Source organism: Calonectris borealis, chromosome 12, assembly GCF_964195595.1.
Source record: "Calonectris borealis chromosome 12, bCalBor7.hap1.2, whole genome shotgun sequence".
NCBI lineage: Eukaryota > Metazoa > Chordata > Aves > Procellariiformes > Procellariidae > Calonectris > Calonectris borealis.
Window position 1 is genome coordinate 7,691,505 of NC_134323.1, and position 24,398 is coordinate 7,715,902.

Here is a 24,398-nt window from a genome sequence, read left to right on the forward strand (position 1 = left end):
CGGATGAATGGCAGTCGGATGGGGCTATTCTGTGTCCTGTGCTGATTCGGGAGCGTGTAATTTCATGTGGTGGGAGGGACGGAGCAAAGGCTGGGTGGGACAGCACAGAGAGGTGTGTGTCTGAAAGACTGCAAAGAAGCCTGAAGATTACAGAAGATCACAGAGCTCTTGCTTGCGCGTACCTACAGCTAGGTCAGGGAAAATACATGATTATTCTGTGACTGGCCTACAATGCGGATTGGTGCTAGAGTATTTCTCTGGAGAGAAAGCTGTGAATCTTGACACGTACATTACAGCTAATACACACGCATCGCTGAGATTTCCCCAGGTTTATCTGAGAGCGTTCTGTCACCAACAAAATCTGATAAAATCCTCCAAACTAAAAAAGTGGCACCAGCATTTTCTGCACTCAAACTATTCTGTACGTGGTGGTTTCAAAGGTTGCTCGTGGGTGAGGGAGTGGCCTTGGTCCTGAATGCAGCTCTTCGTAACAGCTCTGATCCAGGAAAGTTCCTCTATCAGCTCAGGGACTTGCTTGTAACCCAACATATTTCTCAGCAGTTTCTCAAACTGTCACAGTTCCTGACATTTTAGTTAGCATACTATGGAGTTTTTATATTATGGGAAGCGTTAAACTGGTCCATGTGGTCCTTGAAGCCTGTGTAATAGGATAAGGGAGCACACACATGCCATCTGAATTACTGAGGGGCTGTTGCTCACTTGTAAAGCTTGATTGCATCTAGAAATCAACATTTGGTTCAGAAGCGTCTTACTTTGATAAGGTTAACTTCTTTCCTGGGAGTGATAAAGTGTTAAATAAGCACTGTGACTGTGAATGGAGTTCAGGTAATGGTAGCCCCATAAATAGATGTTCTCACTCTTAGGGGAATGGATGCTGAATCCTTTCAGAAGTTTCTCTGAGCACAAAGAACTGAAATCTTTGAGCCTGCAGCACTCATGACCTAGCAATTAAATAAGCATCCTTGGAGAACATCTGAGACAAGCAGGCAAAATGGAAATATTTGGCGTGTGTGGGAGTGCTGTATTGTGATGTTGCCATTGCCCACAGTTCCTCCCCACGTTGGCCCTGTCCTTATTCTGGCTCTTCGGGTCCAACTCTTCAGTTGGAGCAGAACAGAGGTTTTCTCCAGGCATGACAGCAGTGAGTCCCTCCTGTGCTGTGTAGAACAGGGAGTGGAAGCAGACGTGTGTCCTTCCGCTGCCAGCGATGTCCTCCCTGCACCAGGCCACGGGTGGGCAGTGCACAAAGTTACCGATCTTTTGAATTGACTAACAATAAGATTTTCTATGCTGCCAGACTAAGGCTATTTCCAAGTCAAACCCAGCCTTCCTGAAGGGTTTCAGCTTCATAGATGCCCCCAGATTTCACCAAAGGCACGGCTGTTGTAGCAGGCACGGTCTTGGGTGAGTTTCCTATAACTCTCTCATTATCATCACCCTGAAGGATGCAGCTAAAAGAGTGTCTGTGGTTTTTATTTCCAGTATTTTATCTCTGTGTGCTGGCAAATACTATGGACCATTTACAAAATAGAAGAAAAAAAATGTTAATGCTTTAAAAATAGAAATATAGTGCTGTGAATGTTGATATCAAGGTTTAGTACTTTACTTTGAAACTGTTTCCTGCCCATCTTTTTTCCTAATCAACTGCATAGTGAATTTGGCACTGGGAGACATGCGTACCCTCTCCGTTGGTGTAGTGTGTTGCACCCCAGGTGCCATTCTGTCAATGACAGTGGAGCAGAGTGGGACCGAACTTCTGTCCTTTTGCTGTATCGCCTCTGTGTTACTAAAGGAAGAAAAATATGCTTTTCCAAAGCATTTAAAAATGATTGTTCAGATGGAGAGAGCAGATAGAGACAAGAATAAGAATGTGATTACATAACAATGTCTGTGGTTGCAACCATGGCTTAATGTGCAGGCACACAACGTAATTTGGGAAGAAAGTGAGGCAAGTTTGTGAAGGAAAGCGGGAAGTACCCAACAAAAACATGTGAAGTGTACTTGTGAACATTCTGCCCAAAACTTAACATCAGTGATTTTGGGTGCCTTCATTTTCAATGCCCAGTATGAAGTGCCTCCAAAATTTCATGAAATGCTGAGCCTTCACCATTATGTCACCAGGACTGCTGTAAAGTAGTTAGAGCTGATAAAAGATCTCCTGACTGGCCATCACTCTGACCATGCTGCTCCATAAAACTACCTAACACCGGTCCTGAGTAGTACCAGCCTGGCCTTGCCCGGTGGTCATGTCCTGCCTGGACATGTTTGGGCAACCCCAGCCAGCACTGCAGCAAGCAGCGTGGGGTGCCGGCTCCCTTCTGGCAGTGCCCCCACCCTGTGCTTGCTGTCCAAGGGGACAATTTGACATGCTGTCCTGCTGCCCAAGAGAAACATCAGTCCAATACAGCAATACCTCTTGGAGTAGGCTTGGCTGTTACTTTTTCTTATGGATGATCCTATGAAAGATGATGTTTGTTTAAAAAATTAGAAAAAAAAAAAAAAGAAAAAAAAAGGAAAAAAGAAAAAAGAAAAGAAAAAGGGGGAATAGTGGTGTAAGCAGCAGCTGCAGGGAGATGTGTCTGTGTCTAAGCTCAAGAGGCTCTATCCCACCGGCCTCCTCCTTACACAGAGGTGCAGCACTGTCAGCTTTGTGGTGGGTCTGTGCAAATAGAGGGGGAGAACCTGAAACTATGACTGCGATAATATAAAGTGAATTTAAGTGCCGTCATCTTCACGTATATGTTCTCTGTCCCCTTTTCAGTCATTAGGGAGCAAAGCAAATTAATGCCAACAGAGGCTGACTCAAACCTTTGCCCTCATTTAAGGGATTCCAAAAAACGTGGGTTTGTTACGTGCTGGAGCCAGCTGCTCTACAGCAGCTCAAGAACTAGAGCGGTCTCCAGTGTTTAACCAACACGAAAGGCAGTGTGTTGCTAAAATTGCCGATGACCAGTGCTGATCCCATATACTTCTACTTGACTAGGACTGAATTTATTGCCTTTATGTATTTTTAGCACTGATTTTTTTTTTCACCTCTCTTTCCAAGGTAAAATGTAAAGAAATAAAAAAACTTCAGCATAAAAGTAGTAATATAAAAAACTGTCCAAGCAAGACAACCGAAAAACAGTCAAGGATAAAATAAAATTAAAACATTCCACTTACGTGTTTTGAGTAACGTACATGAATTTCTAACTTACCTTTTTTAGTTTTGGAGCAGAACCCTCCCAAATGTATGTAGCTTTTGATGTTAAAACAAGAGATATATGCGATGAAATCGCATTTAGGATAACTATGTCCAGAGTTTTTCTCTTAAGAGATGGGTCAAAATGGGAACGAGGTGGTGGTTTACAGAACACAAAATGGTGGGTCAGCTCTTAGGAGAGAGCATGCGCGAGCCAAGCCTGCTCTGCCACCGTCGGGGAATAGTACTGATAACAGCTTCAATAAGCTTGTGGCTTTGTATCTTGTTTTTCTCTATCATTCTGGAATTTAATATTATGTGACATGGCCTTTATGCTAACACAGAGTTTTTGGAAAAAGTATAACCGTGTCTCAGGTATTATTTTTCAGAAGAAGTGGCCAAATTCCGTGCTCCTCCGTTAATAAACTTGCAGACTAACGGGACCAGAGCTGTGCCCTTCTGTGGAGTACACATTTGTTTATGGCCTGAACATAAAATCAAAATTGGTCAAGGCACTGCCTATGTAAATTATCTTCTCTGTTCCTAATGCCACATGATTTCATCACTGACATCAACCTGATAGATAAGCTTACAGGATGCCAGAATTCCTTACCGGATTGGGGGGAAAAAAAAAAAGGGAAGAAAGCATAAAATCAAGAATCTTGTTAGGAAAATGTAAATACTCAGTGTCGGTAATCCCTGGAGCAGGTTCCAGTGCCTGGGCATACAGGTTCTATTTGGTCAATAGGGGCTGTGCTTGTGGCTTTGCAATACGGTTGGATTTCACTTGCAGAGTTATGTAGAATTTGTATTTGAATCCAACATAATTTAGGTAAAAGGGTTAGAGATTGTTCAGTGCATGGAGTAAATACTTTTCATCAGGAAATAAAGACCCATGATTTGTATTTGTTTGATGTCACGGTGACAGAGTAGGCAGGTGAAGATGATCAACTTTTGCAATTAAAAAGAATTTCCACAGTTACCACTTTCAAATGCCCAGTCTGACATTAGTAGAACTGCCACTGATTTCAGTAACAGCAGGATTGGGCTCTTTTTTACCCTGCTTGTTGTCAGTTGATCTCTTAGTTATTTTTAAGAATGTAAGAATTAAATGACGTTTTATAATTCTTAACGGGCAGAAGGTTATAGATATGTCACTTGCAAGTGCTGAGCACCTGGCTCTCACAGCTTTCACATTAGCAAGCCTTAAATGCAGTTATTTATGACTACCATATTACAGAACATGGTTGCACATTATAATAGTATTTTTTAATTCTGAACTCTGAAAAAAATTAAGATACCACTCGGTTCTGAATATGGTTAATATGTTAGTATGTTAAGATGACGTAAGTCAGGCAATTTTTCCTTCACAGGACAGTTCTTTACTATGATCTGTTACAGCATACATTTCAAAAATGATCTCTACGTTTCAATGGCAATTTTGCACATGCAAGTTGTTGTGAACGTACAAAATTTCAAATATGAATACTTAGCAGCTAGTGATATTTAAACCTCTATTAAAATTTCACATGAACTTACTGTTACCTGTTCAGGAAGAAACTGCAAACAGAAATCATGTATTTAGGTTAAAATGGAGGGAAACATCTCTTTACTAAATTTCCACCATATGAATTATTTTATAGAAAGCAGTAAGTTCTTTTTCACCAGCGCAGAAGTCTGTTTTAATACTTAATGTCATAGTGGACCTAGTTTTCTGATGGCTTTGCTTTCCAGTTGGTTTGTTTTAGCAATCACAACTTTTTTTTGTTCTTTTTCAGTTGAAGAGGGTGAATCTTCAGATTTTGCTTTGACCTGGGACTCATCAGTGACTCAATCAGGTAAATATTTTAGGTTCTTCTGATTGCAAAAACTGCCAGAAAGCTGCCAGGCTTTTTACAGGAACTGTATTTTGTATGTCACATTCCTGTCTCAAATCCAAGACTACCCACTGCAACACAATTTTTATATCAGTTCCATATGGTCAATAAAATCTATTACATACAGAGACTAATATACTCTTATACTCCGGAGAGCCATTCTTTCTTCTTGTGGGCATACTGAAACGGGTTGTGATTTCTCCAGTATAACCACTTTGAAGTTTTCTGCAATGGGCACTGTTGCACATTCATTCCAATCTAATTACATAAAAGCTGCTTTAATAGGAATTTTAAACCTCAGTCTCAACTGGAATGTGTGTATTTCTCCTCTCGGAGGAAATTGGAAAGTACTGTCAGGGTTAGAGAATAAAAGTGGTACATCGCCGTGGTAGAAAGATTTAACATTTGAACCAGCTTTTGGTCTGCTTGATAGTAATAACACTTAAACATGTATCTGGGGCTTGTTCATCTGTGTTACATTGATAGTTTGAATAAAAAGAGGCTCAAGAAACTGAACAGGATAAAGCAAGTTTGTCTGTAGTCGTGTAATATGTATTGAGAACACAAACGTGAGGGTAAAGGTCAGATTAGTTTGTGTTTAAAGTAACTAGCCACGTCTCAGTCATTGCTTGTGCCCTGTGTAAAGATATTTTACTGTCTATTATGTCTTAACATTTATGAAATTCTCAGAATATTTTTGATTTTGAAGCCAATACATCTATTTCTGTGCTCTCTTCTAACTGGACTGCGCGATGGTATTCTCTTAGAAGCTCAGCAGCGATGTGAAAACAGCTCAGAAACTGAGCAGTAATATGAAAATTAACAATGGTGCTGCATTCCTGGTTAGCATGGGTTTTATAAGAGTCATGGGGAGACTGGCTCACAGGAGACTTTTCTTACTGAAGTCAGCATCTAGCTGGTCTTGAAGGCATAAACTGCCTTTGTGTGGCACTTTCTGGCATTTCACTTTGTACCAACTGCACTTTCAGTTGCTCTGGGTGCATCTTCTCTGGCCGCTATGGCTGTTTAGAACGGTTTGTGTTTTCAGTAGTCTTTGATAGCAAATATTGCTGCTGCTGCTGCAAACCTCCAGCTGCGATGTCGAAGGCCCCTTTGTGCCTGGAGCTAACGGCGCATGAAAAGAGCGCTCGCCAGCTCTCTTGCTTGACCTTCGTCTCAAACAGCAGTGGAGTGCAGTTACCGGTGTTATCTATCACAAGTCTTGAATTGTACTAAATTTAACACAGGCTGAAGTTCAAAACAGCAACAACAACAACAACAAAAATAATTTCTGTGCAGAGCGGGAGTTAATTTGGGATTTCTGGATGGTATTGGTGACTATGCTGTAAGTGAAAGACAGCCTGTGAAAGGCTTTTCCAAAATTAGTTGAGTCTCCTCCATTTTTCTTCATTTAGTCCCATAATTACAGCTCTCATTCAAGACGTCGGATGTGGGATAAAATGTATTGTATGCGTGATTTATGGCAGCTTAAGGAAAACGTGTGCTAACTGGGGGATTTTCCTCTTAACACGTTTAGTAGCTACAGATGTCAATCTTGCACGTGCATAAAGATGCAATACAGTATCCTGTCAAGACAGGGCGCAGTGCATGGGACAGAGGTTGCAGGCTGGAATATGACTGAGGAACTACATAGAAAAAGCTTAAAAAGCCCTAGTACGTGGTGGTGCGGCTGCATGGAGTCACTGGCTCTTGTGTGGTGTGCCTCCAAAGCCATATTCAGTAACTGAAACCAGTCCCTCAGTCCCAGTGTGCGAGACTTTCATTATGTTCTTTTATGATCTTCCTGTTTGCATTAGCTCCAGTAGTGTGATGTTGAAGTTCAATAAAGGGTGAAAAAACACGCTTCAACTTCTTGTTTCATGCCCCTTCCTTCCCTGGCCCAAAATGACAAAATTGCCTCCCCTTCCTTGACCCCCCCCACAGAAAAAAAACCAAAAGGCCAAACCCGGGACTTGTTAACTCTGAAACATTTGCCAGATGTTTCAAATTAACATATTTCTCTCCCTTCTTCTCCTGTATGTGTTTGTACGTCTCTGTGTGTGTGCAAACACATACAAAGCGACTTCTGAAACATTCTGTTGGCACTCTGTGCAGCTGCTGTGGGCCGGGGGCGCGGCGGTCCCAGGGCAGTGTGCTACACAGGAACAGCAAGAGGAGATAGAATGTAATTTTTTAACTTTTTTTTTTTTCTTCATACTAGCAAAATATTTATATAGGTGCAGTTGTGTGGCAGGTGCTTTTGCTGCTCTATCTTCTTTTGTTCATCAAACCAGTAGAAGCTATACTGGAAACTTTTTTTTTTTTGAGAGTACGAGTTGAATCTGCAGTCATCAGGCTTGTCCAGGTAGCTCTGACAGCTCTGTCCCCAGGTCAGGCGTAAGCATTTGTAGGTGCAGGGCAAGACATGTCAAACACTGGGGTCCAAGCTCTGTGCCTCGCGGTGGGCTTCTCTGCTGCTGAAGTGTACTGAAGGCGCACGGCTTGTGCATCCCTGACCGGGCTGTGGCACTGGGCGAGGGGCTGCTCTCGGGAGCTGCTTAGTGCAGCTCATGGAAATTTGGCAGTGGACACGTTGGCAACAGAAATCCTGCGCTCGGATGGGTCTGTTTGGTGTTGGCTTAGCACAGGGCACCATCCTTTTTGCTATGGTAAAGTATGTGCACAAGGCGTCTGCTCTGGCTTAACTGCTCGTTTCTGGTAAAACCTGCGAAGGTGAAATGCTTTGCAGGAATCCAACCCTTGGCGTAGTTGCACTGAGGAATTTATTGAAGTACTCTAAATACAACTAGAAATAGTTTTATGATTATTTTTTTCTTTTTTAAAATGACCACAGCGTAAAGGCTGTACATATTAACCTGGAGAATCAGGAAAATTTATAAGGAGGCCAAGGCTGCCCTCGCGCCAGGGTAAATAATCTGGGTGTCCACCATCCCTGTTTAACAATGGGCATATAGCGAATTTCCTTCCTCTTCAGGTCTTGTAAACATTTTTTTCCTTAATGTAAAAGGAAGAAAAAAAGCTTTTCCTTTTCTCTCTTAATCTGAGGACTTAGCTTGCTGTTAAATAGCAGGTCAATAGTGTTTTGCTGTGTAAGAGGCGGAGACGTTTTCTGTCCCAGAGGAAGACTGCAGCTGAGTACTCCTTCCGCCTGCTTTTCCCTCTTAAGAGCACGTGCAGCCCTTGAAGCCCGTCCATCTTGCTCCGAAAGCGTCAGAGAGCGTAGGCTGGGCAGGGCTGCCGGGGGGCCAGGCAAGCACCCGCCTCTGCCTTGCAAAAGGGTTTTCTGCTGCTTCGAAGCCAAGAGAAAAACAAGATTCAATATTTGCAAAGCAAGGGTCCAGCCAGACAATGTTGCATTGCTGTTGTAATACATCATGAGAGTATTATCTCGAGGAGCAACAAGGGACATTTTAAAGAAGTAAAAAGTCTTACTAAATATATAGAGAATTTAAGGCATTTTAAAGACCTATGAAAGCATTTTACATGGGGGTTGCTGGGGAGTTTCTCATTAGCCTGACTGTGAGGCCCTGGGGAATCTTGGCTGAATTGTCTGGGGCAAACAGAGCAGATTCTGTCGTCTTAGGAGCTGCAGACCTAAAAGCCTGATTTTTTTTGTGTCTGCTTTTGAGGTAACTGAAGGTGTCTTACTTTTGTATGCAGCTATGAGTTATGATACTGATCAAGAAAGAGTTCGGGAAACAGGGGACTGTGGACCTGTAGCCCGAGGGCTGGGGACAAGTGGCACTGGGTATGTCTGTGCGCATGTGTTTGCAGAACATGGGGGGATCTTTGCCATTTTTGCGACTGGAAGGGCCTCTCCAATGCCAGTGCGTTAGCACGCAGCATTAGTATCATTCAATTATAATATTCCAGAAATCATGAAAATACATTGCAGGCTGGTATTCCCCCCTTTCCCCATTAGCTCCAGATTTCCCAGCCCTGCCACTGAGCTCGCTGCAGCAGCTGGGCACGCATGCGAGGGATATGTTAACAAAGCGCAGCATGGGAAAAAAAACCCACAACATTTTAGGACACGGATATTTGATGTTTTGTCATTAAGAGTTCTGCCACGTGCTTGTTTTATACAGTATACTACTTTAGATTTTTAATTGCCTTCTGCAATTTCTTTTAAAGTTTCCCTCCTTCAAGGAGGAAAAAAAGAAAAGAAAAGGGGAAGCAGCAGCTTTTGAGAAATGAACCACAAAATAAAAGAAAACCACCCTGTGGTCACTCCTTTTCCCCTCTCTTCTGCTTTGCATGGTGTCTCCCAGCTATGTAAATCACAATTTTCATTTGGTATGTTCAGAGGAGGAACATCTTGACGCAGTTTGGAGACTTATTTTTGGTCAGGGCTATCGGAGCCCGTGCCAGGGCGTTTTTAATGCCGACTTCTGCTGCTTGGGGCTCTCCCTGCCCGTTCCCTCCTGGTTGTTCCCTGTGCTCTCCTCCACCATCGGTCTTCCGATCCTGGCGCTGCTGCTGTCTGCTCCCCAAGTGGTGGAGGTTTCTGTTCTCCTCCAACTGTTTTGTAGGGTTGGGTTTAATTTTGGCTGCCAAAGGAGCAAAACTGATGAGAAAGCCTGGGTGTCATGAAGCAAACAGAGACTTGCCACTGCAAGTATTCATGCGTTAACTTTTTCCCCTTTTCTGTTTATTCAGATAAGCTGCAGAAAATGTGTTCTCCTTCCTCACCTTTCCCCTTTTGGAGGCCTGTTTTGGCCACCCAAAGTTTGTTGTCCCCTCAGCCTTCCTCCAGCACCCTGGGTTGCACGCCCCGGCATGGTCCGCTGCCCGGTGCCCACCAAGGCCACCATCCTCACAGGATCCCATCACCTGTGGTCTCACAGTACCCCGGGCTGTCCCTGCTCTCTGCCCATGGTCCCCTGGCAGCTCCCACAGAGCCGCTGCTGGTCCTGCTCCAGCCGCGCGACCCGCTGGGCATGGGCTGTCTCAGGAGTAAGTCAGGAAGGGCCAGATGAGAGAGATTGCCCTCCATAGACACCCAGCTCTTTTTCTCAATTTCTACATGTATTGTATTTTGTCTTATTTAACTTCTAAATGGCAGAACAGTGAAAAAAAACCCTCCCAAACACCCCCAACATGAAATTCTGGGATCTCTGCTGCAGAGCATTGAAAAGGTCTGTCGCAATTCAGTGGGCATTAGAAACCTTGTTATCTTGCAAGTACTTCGAATTTACCTGTCCTCAGTGCCTTCGCAAGCTCAGAGATCTTCTAAAAGCTGATTTCATTAATAAATCAATATGAGAAGATTCTGATTACAGTGCGTGAGGATTTCCAAAGAAATAAACCTTTGAACTTAGCAAAGAACATAAAAGACTTTAACTTTCTTAGTTGAATATTTTTTCAATATACTAGGAAGTGTTTGATCTCAACTGGTTGGCTTTCTTACGTTGGTTTTAAAAACAGCATCCTTGTCTCTGCATGGACCTGCAGCATGCAGCCCAGTCAGTACAGTCTGAGGTTCTCAAAATTTTAAATATCTGCTTTGGAAGCAGCCAAAACCCAAATAAATGCAAACTAGAAATAAGCTAGGGAGGTTTGTAGCTCTGGCTGCTGCATTCCTCATTTATTCTAAATTGACCTTTTATTTTCCTTGGTAATGTGAGTGTTTTTACGATGTAACATAGTTATGTGTCCTTTCAGAAGAGGAAAAAAAAAAAAATTCTCCTTTCCTAATTATAAAATTTAATTTTTTACTTCAATCTTTTACTTATAAATACTAATTTATCTTTTTTTAAATTTTATTTTAAAGAAAGCACTTTTGATAGTGTTTTCTCAAACAGAAGGTGAAGTGATAGAAAGTACATGATACTCGGATAACATGGTGGTGGGTGAACATCCAAGACAGATTTTTGGAGCCGGGATAATATAAAAAGAAACAACACGAGTAATTATAAACCCTTCCCAGATTACTCTGTTTGTAGGAGCTCACGGCACAGCTCTGCATCTGCAGGCGCGAGGGCTTCCTGGGAGCAAGTCTCTGCTCCCAGCGCTCCCGGGCTGGTGGGAAGGGGGACGTGGCGCTGCTGGAGGAAGCTGTTGGCTGGAGTGACAGGGAGTCCCTGGGGGTCCCTGAGGTCTGACCGACATCCCGTGGCTGTAGCACCTTCAGGGAAAGGAGAAGTATCAAAAATGAGATTCCTTGCTGCGTGTGGCGCAGCGCAGCACCGACACGTGCATCTGTCATGGAAACAGCCGCCCCGCGAATCTGCCGAGGTGTCTCTGGTGGTGCGGCGCCATAGGTGTTCCCCTCTTGTTTGGGGAGGGAATCTCTGGCAAGGAGGAGCGATCTTCAGATGTGAACACAGCATGGGTGTCAGTATTTAAATTAGAAGCTCACACCTGTGTATTACGGCATTTCCTAGAAAATACTTACTATTAAAAATGTTAATTGGGAAAATTATAGCGGTAGCACAGAGGAGGAGAATTAATTTCCATGGTAAAAGAGGCGAGGAAAGAAAAGCTCATTTCAAAGTGAGCTATTGAGTGCTCCCCGTACCCCATCACCCACCCATTCCCAGGCTTTTTAAAAACAACGTCTGCTGGAAAGCCAGCCTGCTTAAGAGAAGCTGAGCAAGTGTGGTGTATTGCAGCATGTCGTTGGTGTTGCCAAGCTTCACAGGACCTAAAGCCAGTCCCCCTAAATTGCTACAAGCAACATCTGTGAAGGGGAGGATTTCTGCAGGCTGCGGGGTTGCAGCCCCTGCCTGGCCGTGCTGGCGAGGGGCCGTGGACTCGCGTGCACTGGGATGCTGGCAGACTGGTGATGGGCAGCAAGGTTTCAGTCAAATCTGGGAGTATCTCTGGGGTCATCGGGTTAACCTCATCTGAAGTCTTGTGAGCTTGGTGTATCTGCTGGCCCGGGGCCGCTGTGGGTTGGGGGATGTTCCCATAGGGTCTTCTGGCAGGGGCATCTGCCAGAAATACAAATACACCATCAGCAGGGACAGTTGCACATGTGAGTGTATCCTTCTGGGGCTGGCAGGGGACATCCTCCATGGGGTCACGTCCCCATCTTGCCAGCAACGTTTTTTTCCCTGCGACAAATTTGCTTTTTATTTAAAGGTGTGCCTGTTGGTGCTTTATCTGCTGGGAGACCGTAACGCTGTCATTTCCTTGCACTGTCCGAAGGAAGTCGTTCACCTTCAAGGGTGCACCCTCAGGCGCAGCCTTCCTGGCTCTCCATCCCTTGCTTGCGTTCAGGTCTCCGCAGGTATGAACATCCCAGTGAAGGACGCTGCCATTGAGCTGGAGGGAGCGCTGGAGAGGAGCAAGGCATAGCATAGCACCGCCCCATCTTCTTCACACTCCTGCTCTCCCTTCATGTGTTTCTTTCCAGTGATGCTACCTTGTCGTCTCTTGCTGCCCAAGTGAAGGGCTATGATTAGATGAACATTTTCTGTGTTTTTAGGTGAAAATTATATCTGTTGTTTACAATAGCCTTCAGGGGCGTAACTAGCAGTAATGGGCTAAAGTAAAGCAAAGGAGATGCTAGGCTGAATATCGGGAAACATTTCCCAGTAGTGGGATCTAATAGACTCTGGTATTATCTCCCATCACTTCGGTCATTTTCAAACCAGACCAGACAAAGCGCTTGAAAATGCACTGTAGGAACTGTCTTCCATTAGCAGAGGGATGAATAAGATCACCTGATAAGTCCTGCTCATCTCTGATTTATCTGCTGCGCTCTGGATTTCCTAATCTCCTGCAGATTTGAGGACAGAAGCAGACTGAATGGTCAGGCAAATTGTGCTTTATTTCAGTAAATATTTTTATGTAGGATCTCAAACCACTTTACAAATGCTAATTATGCCTCTCAACCTAGTAGAAAGTCTTCCTTGTTCATCATGCAGCATGCACCGTGCTGCAGGTTGACCTTCCCAGAGGACTCCGGTTCAGGACTGATGGGTGCTTGCAGCCCATCTTGCTTTGAGTTGTTTCTGCAGGTCAGTGGCTTTGCTTTTCCAAGTCTGCTTTGGCTGGCTGGCAGGAATGAGGGAAGCTGAAACCATGGTGCTGTAGGAAGCGATTGCAATGGGTTTCACCTTTGTGAAATCAGCTGAAAAGTTGAAGGGAAGTCTCCTGGTGAACAATTTCTTTGGTTTTCACAGAAACTTCTGTTCTCCTTCGACTAGTTTACACATTGCAGTTGTAACTGGTAGCTCAAAGCTCCCAGCCTGAATAAATACAAAACAGGAATAACAGAATATGTTGCATTGGCCTGTTGCTTAAAAGAGAAGAATCAATAAAAAATAATGCCACAGTGGTGGACCCCCAGTAATCATTCTTCTTGAGAAAAAAACAAACTGTGGTGGTCATGAGAATGGGGTTTTATAAACAAGATTGTAAAAGAAGAAAAACAAATGGAATAAACAAGCTCCACTGCTTTGTTTTCTGGGATGAGTAAGGACGCTGATATGAAACTCTGCAGTGAAGAACTGCATGTAATTTATGATGCTTTGCCCAAATAATCTTTGCTTACTCAGTACAGGAAACTAGGATCATTTGGGTTGGAAGGGACCTCTAGTGGGTCTTACTCAACATTGACCTGACTTGTAAAAGCTTCTGTAACCGTTACCACCGTATTTTTGGTTAAATTGTCTCGAACTGTTAAACTTATCGTAGACCAAGAGTACAAGAATGGTTTCGGTAGCATAAGAATGTGTAGAAAACAGAAATTAAGGCCAAATACTCACGAAAAAAAGGATTTTTTTTAAAGTTAATATAGCCTAAAATTTCCCATAATAGAAGATACCTTTGTATTTCTGTGATTTAGTGTCTAAAGTAGCCTCTTTCTGGTCTCACTACAAGGAATTACGATGTCATTGTCAAAATAAACTGAGCTCATCTCATAGTCTTGTATTTGTTGTGTATAAATTCAAATGAGAAGACTGTTAAATGGGACCATTTATAATGAGATTTGAGATACCCTATGGCTCTCACTTGGAGACAAGTGACCTTTGTCTTTTTTGGGGCTGAGTAACAGCGCGATGAAGATTTAATAGAGACCCAGCAATAGATTGGGGTGTGCATGGAAGAGGTGCTCGATGCATCTTGCTCTACATATTTTTGAATTCATCACACTTGGGACTGAAGTGCCTGCCTGTTTGCGTGTTTCACTTGCCATGCCTCCTTTCTCCCTTGGATGGCTTTGGCATTCATTAGTAGAAATTATTAGACAGTCACAAAACACTAAAGAGAAAGGAAAAAACCCGCGCACTTTGCTTGGAAACACTGTCTGTGTTGCATAAAGCTCTGACAAGATCAAGCCTCTAATTAAATTATCTGGCACGTGGACAATTCTGTTCCGAGATCTGCTGAGCTAATGTGTAGCCATTAGCTCATATAGCCACCAAATCAGAAGTACCAAAGAGACAATTTACATAGGGCCACAGCGTGTTTTAAAAAATTCTGGTGAGTTGTGAAGCCTGTAATGTTAATTGCCAGTTAGCACATTGTAATTGCTGTAATTATTTGCAAGTAAAATGATGTAAGGGACTTAACATTGTACTTTTCTTAACACTTCACATGTTGGTGATCCACTAAATCTCCCGCTTAGAGTTTTGCTTGTTATTTTAAGATCTCGACAGCCACTTGCTGAAGTCTGACCTCATCTGCAAGCTTGCCGTTCTGCCTGTTGTCTTTAAGGCTGAGCAGTGGCTCTCTAAAGTCTTTATTAAAAAAAATGCAATAAAACAATAAATGCGAATGTCTGCTGCTGACCAGCGAGAGCTCACCCAGCTGGGAGAGAGCCCTCAGCACAAATTGCCAGCCTATTGCCTCCCACCGTCATGCCGCGGAAGTGGGCCAAAAGCTCCTCCGTATGGGATTAAAGGGATGTGTAATAGATTAAAGATCAAAAATGTTAATTAAGAAATGGTCTTTTCTAATAAGATGCCTTCAAGGGCATGGTACCAAAAATGAGACAATATCTCATTTTGGCAACAGTGCTGGGGTTGTAATGAAGCTGGAGCGCGGGGGTAAGGGGAGAAGGAGGGGATGCCTCCTGTTCAAGGCATCTCCTTCAGAAGGGGTAAATCAATTAGCAATAAAAATGTAAACATGTAAGTCAGAATGACATTACTCTGAATGCTCCTGAACAATGTGTGGATTTAAATGTATGCGTTTTAGCTTGGTGTTTCCTTGAGGATAAGTTGGCAGTTTGTGACCGATAAAGAAGGACTCCTTCAGCTTAGTGGTATTTAAGCAGCAGCATGGTAATTTGACTGAAAATAACCACTCTTGTTGGAAGCTTTGATGCATTTGAAATGAATCCATGCAATATATTTTCCTGATGTAATTTTCTAGATATGGGAAATACAGCACCTTTTTTCCTGGATTGGAGCTTGTGGGTACTATGTTTGGGGAAAGGCTTATTTCTCTTCAGAAAAGGGAAGAGCCACAACTCTGAGCTCTCATATTCCAGGCTCCTGCAGTAGGGAGAAGTTTATGTTTTACAAATAAACTGATATGCAAGTGTTACTTTTGTGTTTCAAACCCAAAAGGTGCTTTCGAGAACTGTGAAATTTTATTGTATCATTATAACCAAAGAAAACACGCTTTTTCTTAAACTTAAGCGTTCTAGTTAGTGACTCCGCTGTTACATTTTCCTAGTAAATTCATCAAAACTCCAAAAGGAAAACTCAGATGTTTAACAGCGCTTTTCCTTGCGGTGGGATGATCCCACTTTATCCCACACTTTCCCCTCTAAATGCCTTAACACTGAAAGCTGCAGTATTTCTGAAGCGAGTTATTTGCTAGCATATAATGGAGGGACCTTGTAGGCAAATTTCTTCCTTCTTGGTTGGAAGCTTTCGCTTGGATAAAGAAAACCACTGGCATGGTGAGGCTCTCTGCATAGCGTGTACATATGTTTTAAAGTTCTGGCTGTTGTTTGAATCAAAGCTAGGGAGAATTTTCAATTTGAGAGAAATACAGTGGGAGGGTGCTCACCGGTCGCGTGCCTCTGTGTGTGCGTGGCGAGCTGGGGCCGACTGACGCAGCCTGGCAGAAAAAAGTCCTCCGACATCGGTCTGAAATTTAGATTTGTTGCTTTAGCTGTGTATATTTAATCTTCATCTGTTGTGTGAATCTTTAGCAGAAAAGAGCATTTGGAGGAGATGAGTGAAAGACAACGGCTCTGCGCTACCTGCTCACCTGCAGCCCCCAAACGAAGTGGGGAAGCGGAGCGTGGCATCCGCGTCCTTGAGAGGAGGAGCGATGGTTTTCCCTGGGTCTCGTTTCATTGAGAGGGGGTTCGGCGCCCTCGGAGTGGGCGCAGTGTAGACTTGTGCTTATTGGTATTATTTAGCTTGGATGGAGGCTATAGGCGACTTAAATTAAATGACACTAAATTCCTGTGCCCTCATTTTGTCAGATAAGTGAACAAATGGAGATAGTGGTTGTTTCCGTCCACAGAAAAAAAATCAGAGAACTATTTCTTATCCAAAGACTTAAATCAGATCTTTTTGCAGCTCATAAATGTATTATTTTGATGGACTGATTAGTTCCATTTTTACTTGATTTCACTTACGGTTTTTGTTAAAAGAAGTGTGTAACTTGGACTGCAATTAGCCTTCTCCCAAGAAGGGCTACATCAAGTCGTTCCTGCTGACACATCAAGGAGATGCAACTGTAGCAATAGAAAGATTATGGCCTTTTTCCGTATTATGAAGTTCCTTTAAAAGTCTCGAAGTCATTTTGTACTGGGCAATTTTGAAGACAGGGTTCTGAATTGAAGTTTTCCTCTGCGTAATTTTGACAATATTCAAAGAAGATGTATGTAGTCTGTTGTTCTTCTTTCAGCGACAATAGGGAAGACTTCCATTTTGCATTGTTGATTTAATCAAGTGGGTTATATTTGCAGAAAAATGGTCAGTTTGTAATGCTGTCATTAATTTGTACAGAATGTGTGTCCCATATAGAAATTGAGAAAACTTGAACTTGAACTTTGGTAGTAGTTCATATTGGGCTCTTTGTAGTTCATATTGGGCTTTTTAGCACACAAGTCCAGATGACCATTTATCCTGTTAAATGAATGAGAAATGTTCTGTGTAAAAAGCATTTGGCTTCTCTTCCTTGATCATATTAAAAAAAATACAGTTATTGCCAAATTTCCACAGTAACATCCAGGGAGCATATACAAAATCAGCAGGGTTAGGCAGATATAACTGAGAGCAGCATTTTGTCTATAATCTTATAAAGAAAAGGTTGTGCAGTAAAAGTGTACTTTTTCTGATCAAGGTGAATTTCAGGCTGAAATCTTGCACAAGTTAGCTAATAGCCAGATTGGTAAAACATTTTCTGGACAGGATGTTGCAGAACACATTTTTTTTCTTCTTTTTTTTTCTTTATATATTGTGTGTGCAGACGGCTACAGTGTTGAAGACATGAGGAATATCACCTCTGCAAATGCTTTTTGCATCTCTGGGTTTGTGTTGTGACAAGCAAGCATAGATGCTTCTGTATAACAGAATTAAATTATGTTTCATTTTTTCACCCTTACTTCCAAAAACTGGTGCTCGGTGTTTATGGTGTTTTGTGTGTGAAATTGAACTTAGAATTGGTGTTGCTTTTCCTCCAAAATGGTATATAAAAACTGGTGAATTTTTAAGGCTTTTTTGTATGCTGGGGTTGTAAACCTGTTGTATTTCTGAGTTGCAAAGAAACCCACAGATACACCACAGGCGCTGGAAACGTGGCGGAGCCATCAGTGAACTATTAAATGAGAAAACACATCACAAGAGTTAAGTGATTTTTAGCTTGTTACTGTAATGAACTATTTTAAAACCGTATCTGGTTAATGAACATTGTGGCCAGACTGCATAATTGGCCGAGGATGTAGGAAGTGGAAGCGCTTTAAAAACAGACTCCTAGCTGTGATAGCTGTAAATCGGGTGGAAGGGTCCAAAGGAAACCCCCAAACCCTCTTCGCGCATCAGCCACGGGGCTGGTGGGAGAGGGGCCGCCTGGGGCTGTGGGTGCAGTGGCCGTGCCCGTGTGAGCCGTGGCGCGCGGCTGTTGAGAAAGCTGTTTTCTCGGATGAAGTTCTCAAGTGTGCGTCTTCCTACTTGTCAGCAACCAAAATACAAATTCAATAATTTAAGGAAAAAAACTGGGACTGGGCCCCCACAAAGAAACGTGCCATTTAAAAATGGAAAATTTGTTATTATTACTACTTTTTACCTAGTGCAAGGTACACAGGGAATGGGGCTGCTAAAGAGCATATCAACTAAATTAGGGTTAATTAGAAGTTCTCCCAAATAGCTAGTGGTTCATCAGCAACAGAGCAGTGTGTAAATAAATCTAATTTCTCTCCAACTAAACTCTTCACAAGCTTAATTACAACAGCAACAATATCTTCCCCCCCCCCCCCCCTTTTTTCATTAGTGGGAGCGGGTCATTACGAGCTGTATCTGGTGAGGGTTATCATGAGCAGTCCAGAGCTACATCTTTCACAGGTGTCCTTCGAGGCTGAGGAAGAAGTGGAGGAACTTTCAGTGTATCTGGAAGAGCCCAATTAAGGTAGTTTGTAAGAAACTTGAGAAGCAGAAAGCACTGATGGAAAGGAAAAAACCACCACTATATTCCAGAGAGACTTTTGTTAATTACATAAAGTATTTCCATTACTTGGATTATTGGCCATCTTAATTTCTTCCCTTTATTACTCATTTGCCAGCAAAAATCCGTACTTAGGGTTTTATCTGTCCATTTGTTTTTTACCATACACCATCCTCACGGTAGATCCGAGGGCTCTGCCGGTTCTCTGATGCTGTGTACCACTCGGCTGTCTGCTGCTCCGACACTCGGGACCTGCCGAACGAGAGGAGCGGCTGAGGGAGACAAGACTTTAAAGTCATTTTGGCTTTAATTCTTTTAAATGTCTTTTCATGCTTTCTTTACCACATAGGGCTAGAAGAAAGAACGCAGGAAGGTATTAGGAGAAGAAGTGTTATCACTGCTAAAAGATCACCACGCTGGAGGACTGGTGCAGCTCACTACTTATTCCAGGGATAAATAGCTGAAAATGTCTTGCCAGAAATTAGTTATCGCAGGGAAAGTACTAAACCTGGGTGCAGGTTTCAGCTGGGTGCAGAAGTGCTTTGCTGAGGGATTAACTTATTTCATTTGGTGCTTCATTCACTGTCCTCTATGACTTTTTTTAAAATTTTTATTTCTAATTCTATTGAAGCCAGCGCATTCCTTATTACGTGGTGTCACGTTTCAGCTGATCCCAAATTAATAAATGAGCAGCAGCAGAATAGCATGCAGCACAATTCTAACAGCATGAGCTGCACAGAAGTATATTTCACTTAGCTCCAATTTAAATACTCTGCTTTGCTCGATTTAATTACGTGAAATTACTGAATTAATGGCTTTGTCAAGTGAAACGTGTAGGACTTCAGAGTTTGGTATTAAGGAAAGAAATGAGAAAGGAAATTTGAGGTACATTAATTTTTGCGTGTGAGCTCGTGTTAAACACAAACTGAAATATAAGTGAGTCCACAGCCCAAAATCATGTCATGTTTTAAAACTGGGGAAGAGAGAAAAAGCAGAAAATGGCAGGAAACTTTTTGAGTCGTTCTGCTAATTTGGTTTCCCTGTTGGCTGGTATTAATATCCTCGCTGTATCTGCTGGGCAGGAGAGGTGTGTGTTTGTGCAGGGGCTGGCCACGGTCACACAGAAGGTAATACTTTTTTGCAGAATCTGATGCTTCTCTAATAGCTTGGCCACCTGTTAAATACCCTTTCCTGTGCTGCATAATACGAGATGCACAGACTTTCCTCTCTTTTCTGGTTAGGAATCTTGTTAAGGTAATGAATGTGAAAAAAACGAACTGAATTCTTTTGCTGTGGTCTGGATGCCTGCATCAGGACATTGTGCCCAGCCCGGTGCTGGTCGTGCAGAGATGCACATGCATAACGAGACCTGGGGGTAACATTTCCGAAAGCTCGTAAACCCTACTCTTCTGAAGCCATTTAGACACGTAGGTGCCTAACTCTCATTAATTTCCCATTTCATGGATTTTTGCTACAGTCCGTTGCCATTCAGTGGGTATTTGGCTCCTAAAACACTTGGGCTGCCTACGGATGTCCCCCCAGCTCCAGCTGGAGCAGTGTAAGGTGCTGTTTTTCCAATTTCCTTCCGCTTTGCTGGCTGTGCCCCACTTGGAGGGCTCCCGTGCAGCAGAGGCATGAGCCTCTGCCCCTCTGCCAGCAGCACCCGGTGGCAAAGGGACGTGAACAGACATTTGGGAAAATGTGGCTTTTTCCTCAGGTGCATTTGAAGAACCTTTTTTTCCAAAGCAAATCTGATTTGTAGAGAGAAAGTCAGCAAGCTTTTTTCTCAAAGATGTTACTTGATATGTCATCAGATTGTAAAACCCACACTAGGTTACGGTCCAGGTCCACCCTCTACACTCTGGGTGTAAACAGGAGTTTTACCTAAGAAGCTAACTCCATGAACCCAGCCCCACAGAAACCTCTCAGGTCTTTAATCACAGTTTTGAAGACTTCCAGGCACAGTTATTGCAGAAGCGGGTCCCTTCCATGCTCCTTCAGCCGCACATTTGTCTTTCCCACTGGGAAACGATCCAGGCAGGTTCTAAGCAAACCGAGACCCATGAGAAGGTCAGTGAAATAATTATTCTTTCTCTAATTTGCCTAAGTGTATTTTTCTTTCTGCCCCAATACATTTTGCCTTCTGTTGTTCCATCTTTTCGCTTTGTATCAATTCAACCCCTTGGTTCCTGATGGTTTGCAGAGTGCTATGGCTCTTTCCCTCTCAGTCCTGATGTTTTGGGGTTTTTATAGACATAAAAAGATGAATGCAAATGCTACCTGTAGGATCCTATAGGTTTGGGTTGTGAAAGGCGTTCCTCTTCAGCATAGTTTTTAAACAAATCTATATCGTAAGCATGGGAAAAGTGCATTTTGAACAGAAATATAATCAGGGACATAAGAGGGTATTTTGTATTAGACCTTGCTCTGCTTTCCTGTTACATCTTGCTCCCATGTGCCTGCGCTGCAGGCTGTTACACACTGAGGACAGGCATCTTCTGGGGCCAGAACTTTCCTGCAGAAAGGACAATTCTAAGTCCTGGACCTTATAGAGGAACGATAAAGGAATCTGCATTTTGAATTAGGCAAAGGGGATTCAAACATTGAAATACATAATCACATTTGTCACTTATGGTAAATTACATCATCTCTAATTTTTCTCTCTTTAAAAATCAACAGGTTTATTTTAATCATGAGTTCCAGCAGCTGCTATTCTGAGCAGAACCAGTCAATACCTTATTTTTGCATTTGATATGCAGCTGCAATAACAAGCCACATGTGAATTTTTATTAAGCCTTCCAAATTTTCTGTCTGTTCAGGGAGCTATAGATTTAAGTTTTACGGATATCTGGCTTTACCTTAAAGTAAAAAAAAAAATCATTCACACCATTTCCTTAAAAGAAAAAAAAAAAGGTTTTGTCATGCCTATGAATTAAAGCGTGATTAAGATGTCCTGTGTTAGGTGTGAGTGGGATTCCATGGAACTGCTGGAAACAGGACACTTGTCTTCAACAGAAACTTAAATAACTGAAAAATAATAAGTTGAGCATTATTAAAATATTCATATACCTAAATAAAATTAAAGTGCCATTTTTGTGCTGAAAATTTACATGGTTTTTATTAGATTACGATAGCCAGTATTATTTAACAGTTGCATGTCAAAGAGTGAAAGTACGTCTTTATGAAGAAGTGCACTTCACTTTGAAGTTAATACTTGCTGCATACTAATGTCCTCGTGCATATAAATTAATTTTAGATCAGTTTTGATTTGAACTTCATTATTGGAACTGAAGGTGGCAGTTACCCCCATTCGGATGCATTTTAAGAATCTGGAAGCGAACAATAACAACTTGTTTCCAGAGGCAGGTAATCCATTGCACAACTATTACATGTCTTGAGTAAGTGGATTAGAGTTTTCTGTGGGTGGTAGCGGAGAAGTCTGGATAGCTGCTTGCAAACATGCTATTTGATTTGAATGCCACAGAGATCTACAAAGCAAATTGCTATTTGACTTCGGAAGAAGTGTGAGATGTTGATATTGTGAAAAAGTGGTGGTAACTGTTGTCTGCACTTGGATGTGGAATATCCCTTGTAGCAAACGGAGCAGAAACGAGCCATGGTAGAAAGCGAGATGTTCCTTCGAGGACTGTGACTTTTTGATCTAATACAGGCTGTGTTTTGCGGGTCAGATGCCTTCCTCCTTTGCGCCGCCATCTGCTAACGAAACGGCCCACTGCCGCCGCAGCCCACTGTAGACACCGAATTCTGAGCTCGTTCTTTCCAAGGAGGAAACCCCAGTGTGAAAGAGGGGTGCTGCTCTCCTCGCAGCCCTGCCGGGGGACGGGGCGTCTGCTCCCCAGCCCCAGCGGGCAGAGGGTTGGGAGGGCACCCTGCCAGGGTCCCCTGCAGGACCGAGGTCAATAACTGGGGAGAGTTCTGCCGATGGGCGCTTTTCCGTAACCGAACACTTGGCACGCTCCGGACTGCTCTGCTCTCTGTCTCTCGTTGCATTCTCTAGCATTCACTTACGGTGCTTTTTGCGGCGGGGAAGCGTTTACATCCCATATTTATACTGTTAAACCGGTTGCCAAACACTGAAGAGCTGATAAACACTATGTGCTGTTAACACTATAAAGTACAATCCCACTGCTGCTTGCATGCAAATAAATAATAATAACTTAGCTCTTTGTCTGCTTTTCGGTGTAGAAATGCATTTGTCGTGTAACATAGTAACATCTAAATCATTTTAGTAAAAGCACTAGAAAGGCTGAAACATTACCTGCAGGTACGATTAAGAGGAAATTTTACTGTTTGGTGGTGTGTTTATGATTTCCTTATCTGAATTTTTTTTAAAAAAAAACTTTTAAAGTGATATGATGCTTAATCACTATTGCTGGGTTTCACTTTTTTTTATTTTTAATTTCACTGAGTTATTTCGCCTTCCTAAGGACTGAGGGATTAGCCCACAGGCTAAAAGTTACCATAAAATGTTCATTAAATCTTTTCTTGTATCCATTACAGACGCAGATATCTTTCTAATGTGCCTGGTCAGGTTCGAGGCCACTATTTTTGTTACTACCCATAAATCATTAGCAAGTATTTTTAGTGTCATCAGTGAAAGGTTAATAGAAGCCCATAATTTTCAGATATATCTTTTTGATTAGCTGCTCAGAAATTTCCTTAAAAAGGGGGTGTAAATTGTTTCACACTGAAAAGTGGAGACTGTGTCCAATTTGTGCATAAATTGAAATTGTCTTTCTAATAGACTCTTTGGAAGGTGTGGGGTTGCCTTCAAGGTAATGATTTAAACATAAACTGACCCTTGATGAGGGAGCTGGAGTTTCAGTTTAATGCATTTCTGCAGTTTTCCTTCGCCTTCAGTGCCTTCAAATTCCGCACAAATAATTCCTTCATAACAAGTGCCTTTTCAGAAGATGTATGCTGCTGACAGTTAATATAAAATTATTGCCCCTGAATGCATTTTTGTAATTACTTCCCAGAGAACTGTCTTTGTGTTAGAAGACATTTCACACTTTAGTAACATAAGTGTTTGGGGAGAACATGAGTAATAATTACAAGCAGTCTTTCAGTGAAAATAAACCTAAAAATTATAAAAAAGCTAATGTTAAAGTTGGTTAGAGACAGTGAGGAATTTATTTAGCACGTTACGCCTGTCTGTATATTCTCCAAGTTTAATAACCCTTCAGTAACTAAACTTTAAAAAAGCAATAAAGAACAGAGAAACTGCTTTCTAATTTTTAAGCAATAATGAAACTAAAAACTGATTAAAAGTGACATGCTACTAGAGACGGAATAAAGAAACTTAATCTGAACGCTCCTATAGGAGATTTCTGCTATAATGGAAAATGAAATGGCTCACAGTTTGATCAATAAAAAAATTAGCAGCATTTAGTAAAAGGTTTCTCTAGCACATTGACTAAAGGATTCTACGGAAGTCTTGAAACACAAGACAGCCAGGGTCGTAGGGTGAGTTTGTGTATGTGAGCATGATACAAAAATCACCGACTGAGCAAAGCCGGTGGGTTTCAGGTCAGATGCTAGATGTAAATAATTACACCGGCTTAGAGAACATGAGGCTAGGACTGTCCATAAAAATATCCATACATTCTGGTAGTTATTATGTGCATACCAGCAGCAAGCTTGGATTTGCATGGAGGCAGAACAACACAGGGCAAAGTCGTGGTTTCACTGGAGAA

General features: G+C 42.3%; 1 protein-coding gene across 2 annotated transcripts in view; it reads left to right on the top strand.

The window, feature by feature from the left end:
* The window catches only part of ZNF423 (zinc finger protein 423), a 234,904-nt gene that overhangs the window by 36,825 nt on the left and 173,681 nt on the right, over positions 1 to 24,398 (top strand). For both annotated transcript variants that reach the window (XM_075161205.1, XM_075161204.1), the window contains exon 2: positions 4,981 to 5,040. In XM_075161205.1, coding sequence (XP_075017306.1) covers positions 4,981 to 5,040 — 60 coding nt within the window. The remainder of the gene's footprint in view (positions 1 to 4,980; positions 5,041 to 24,398) is intronic.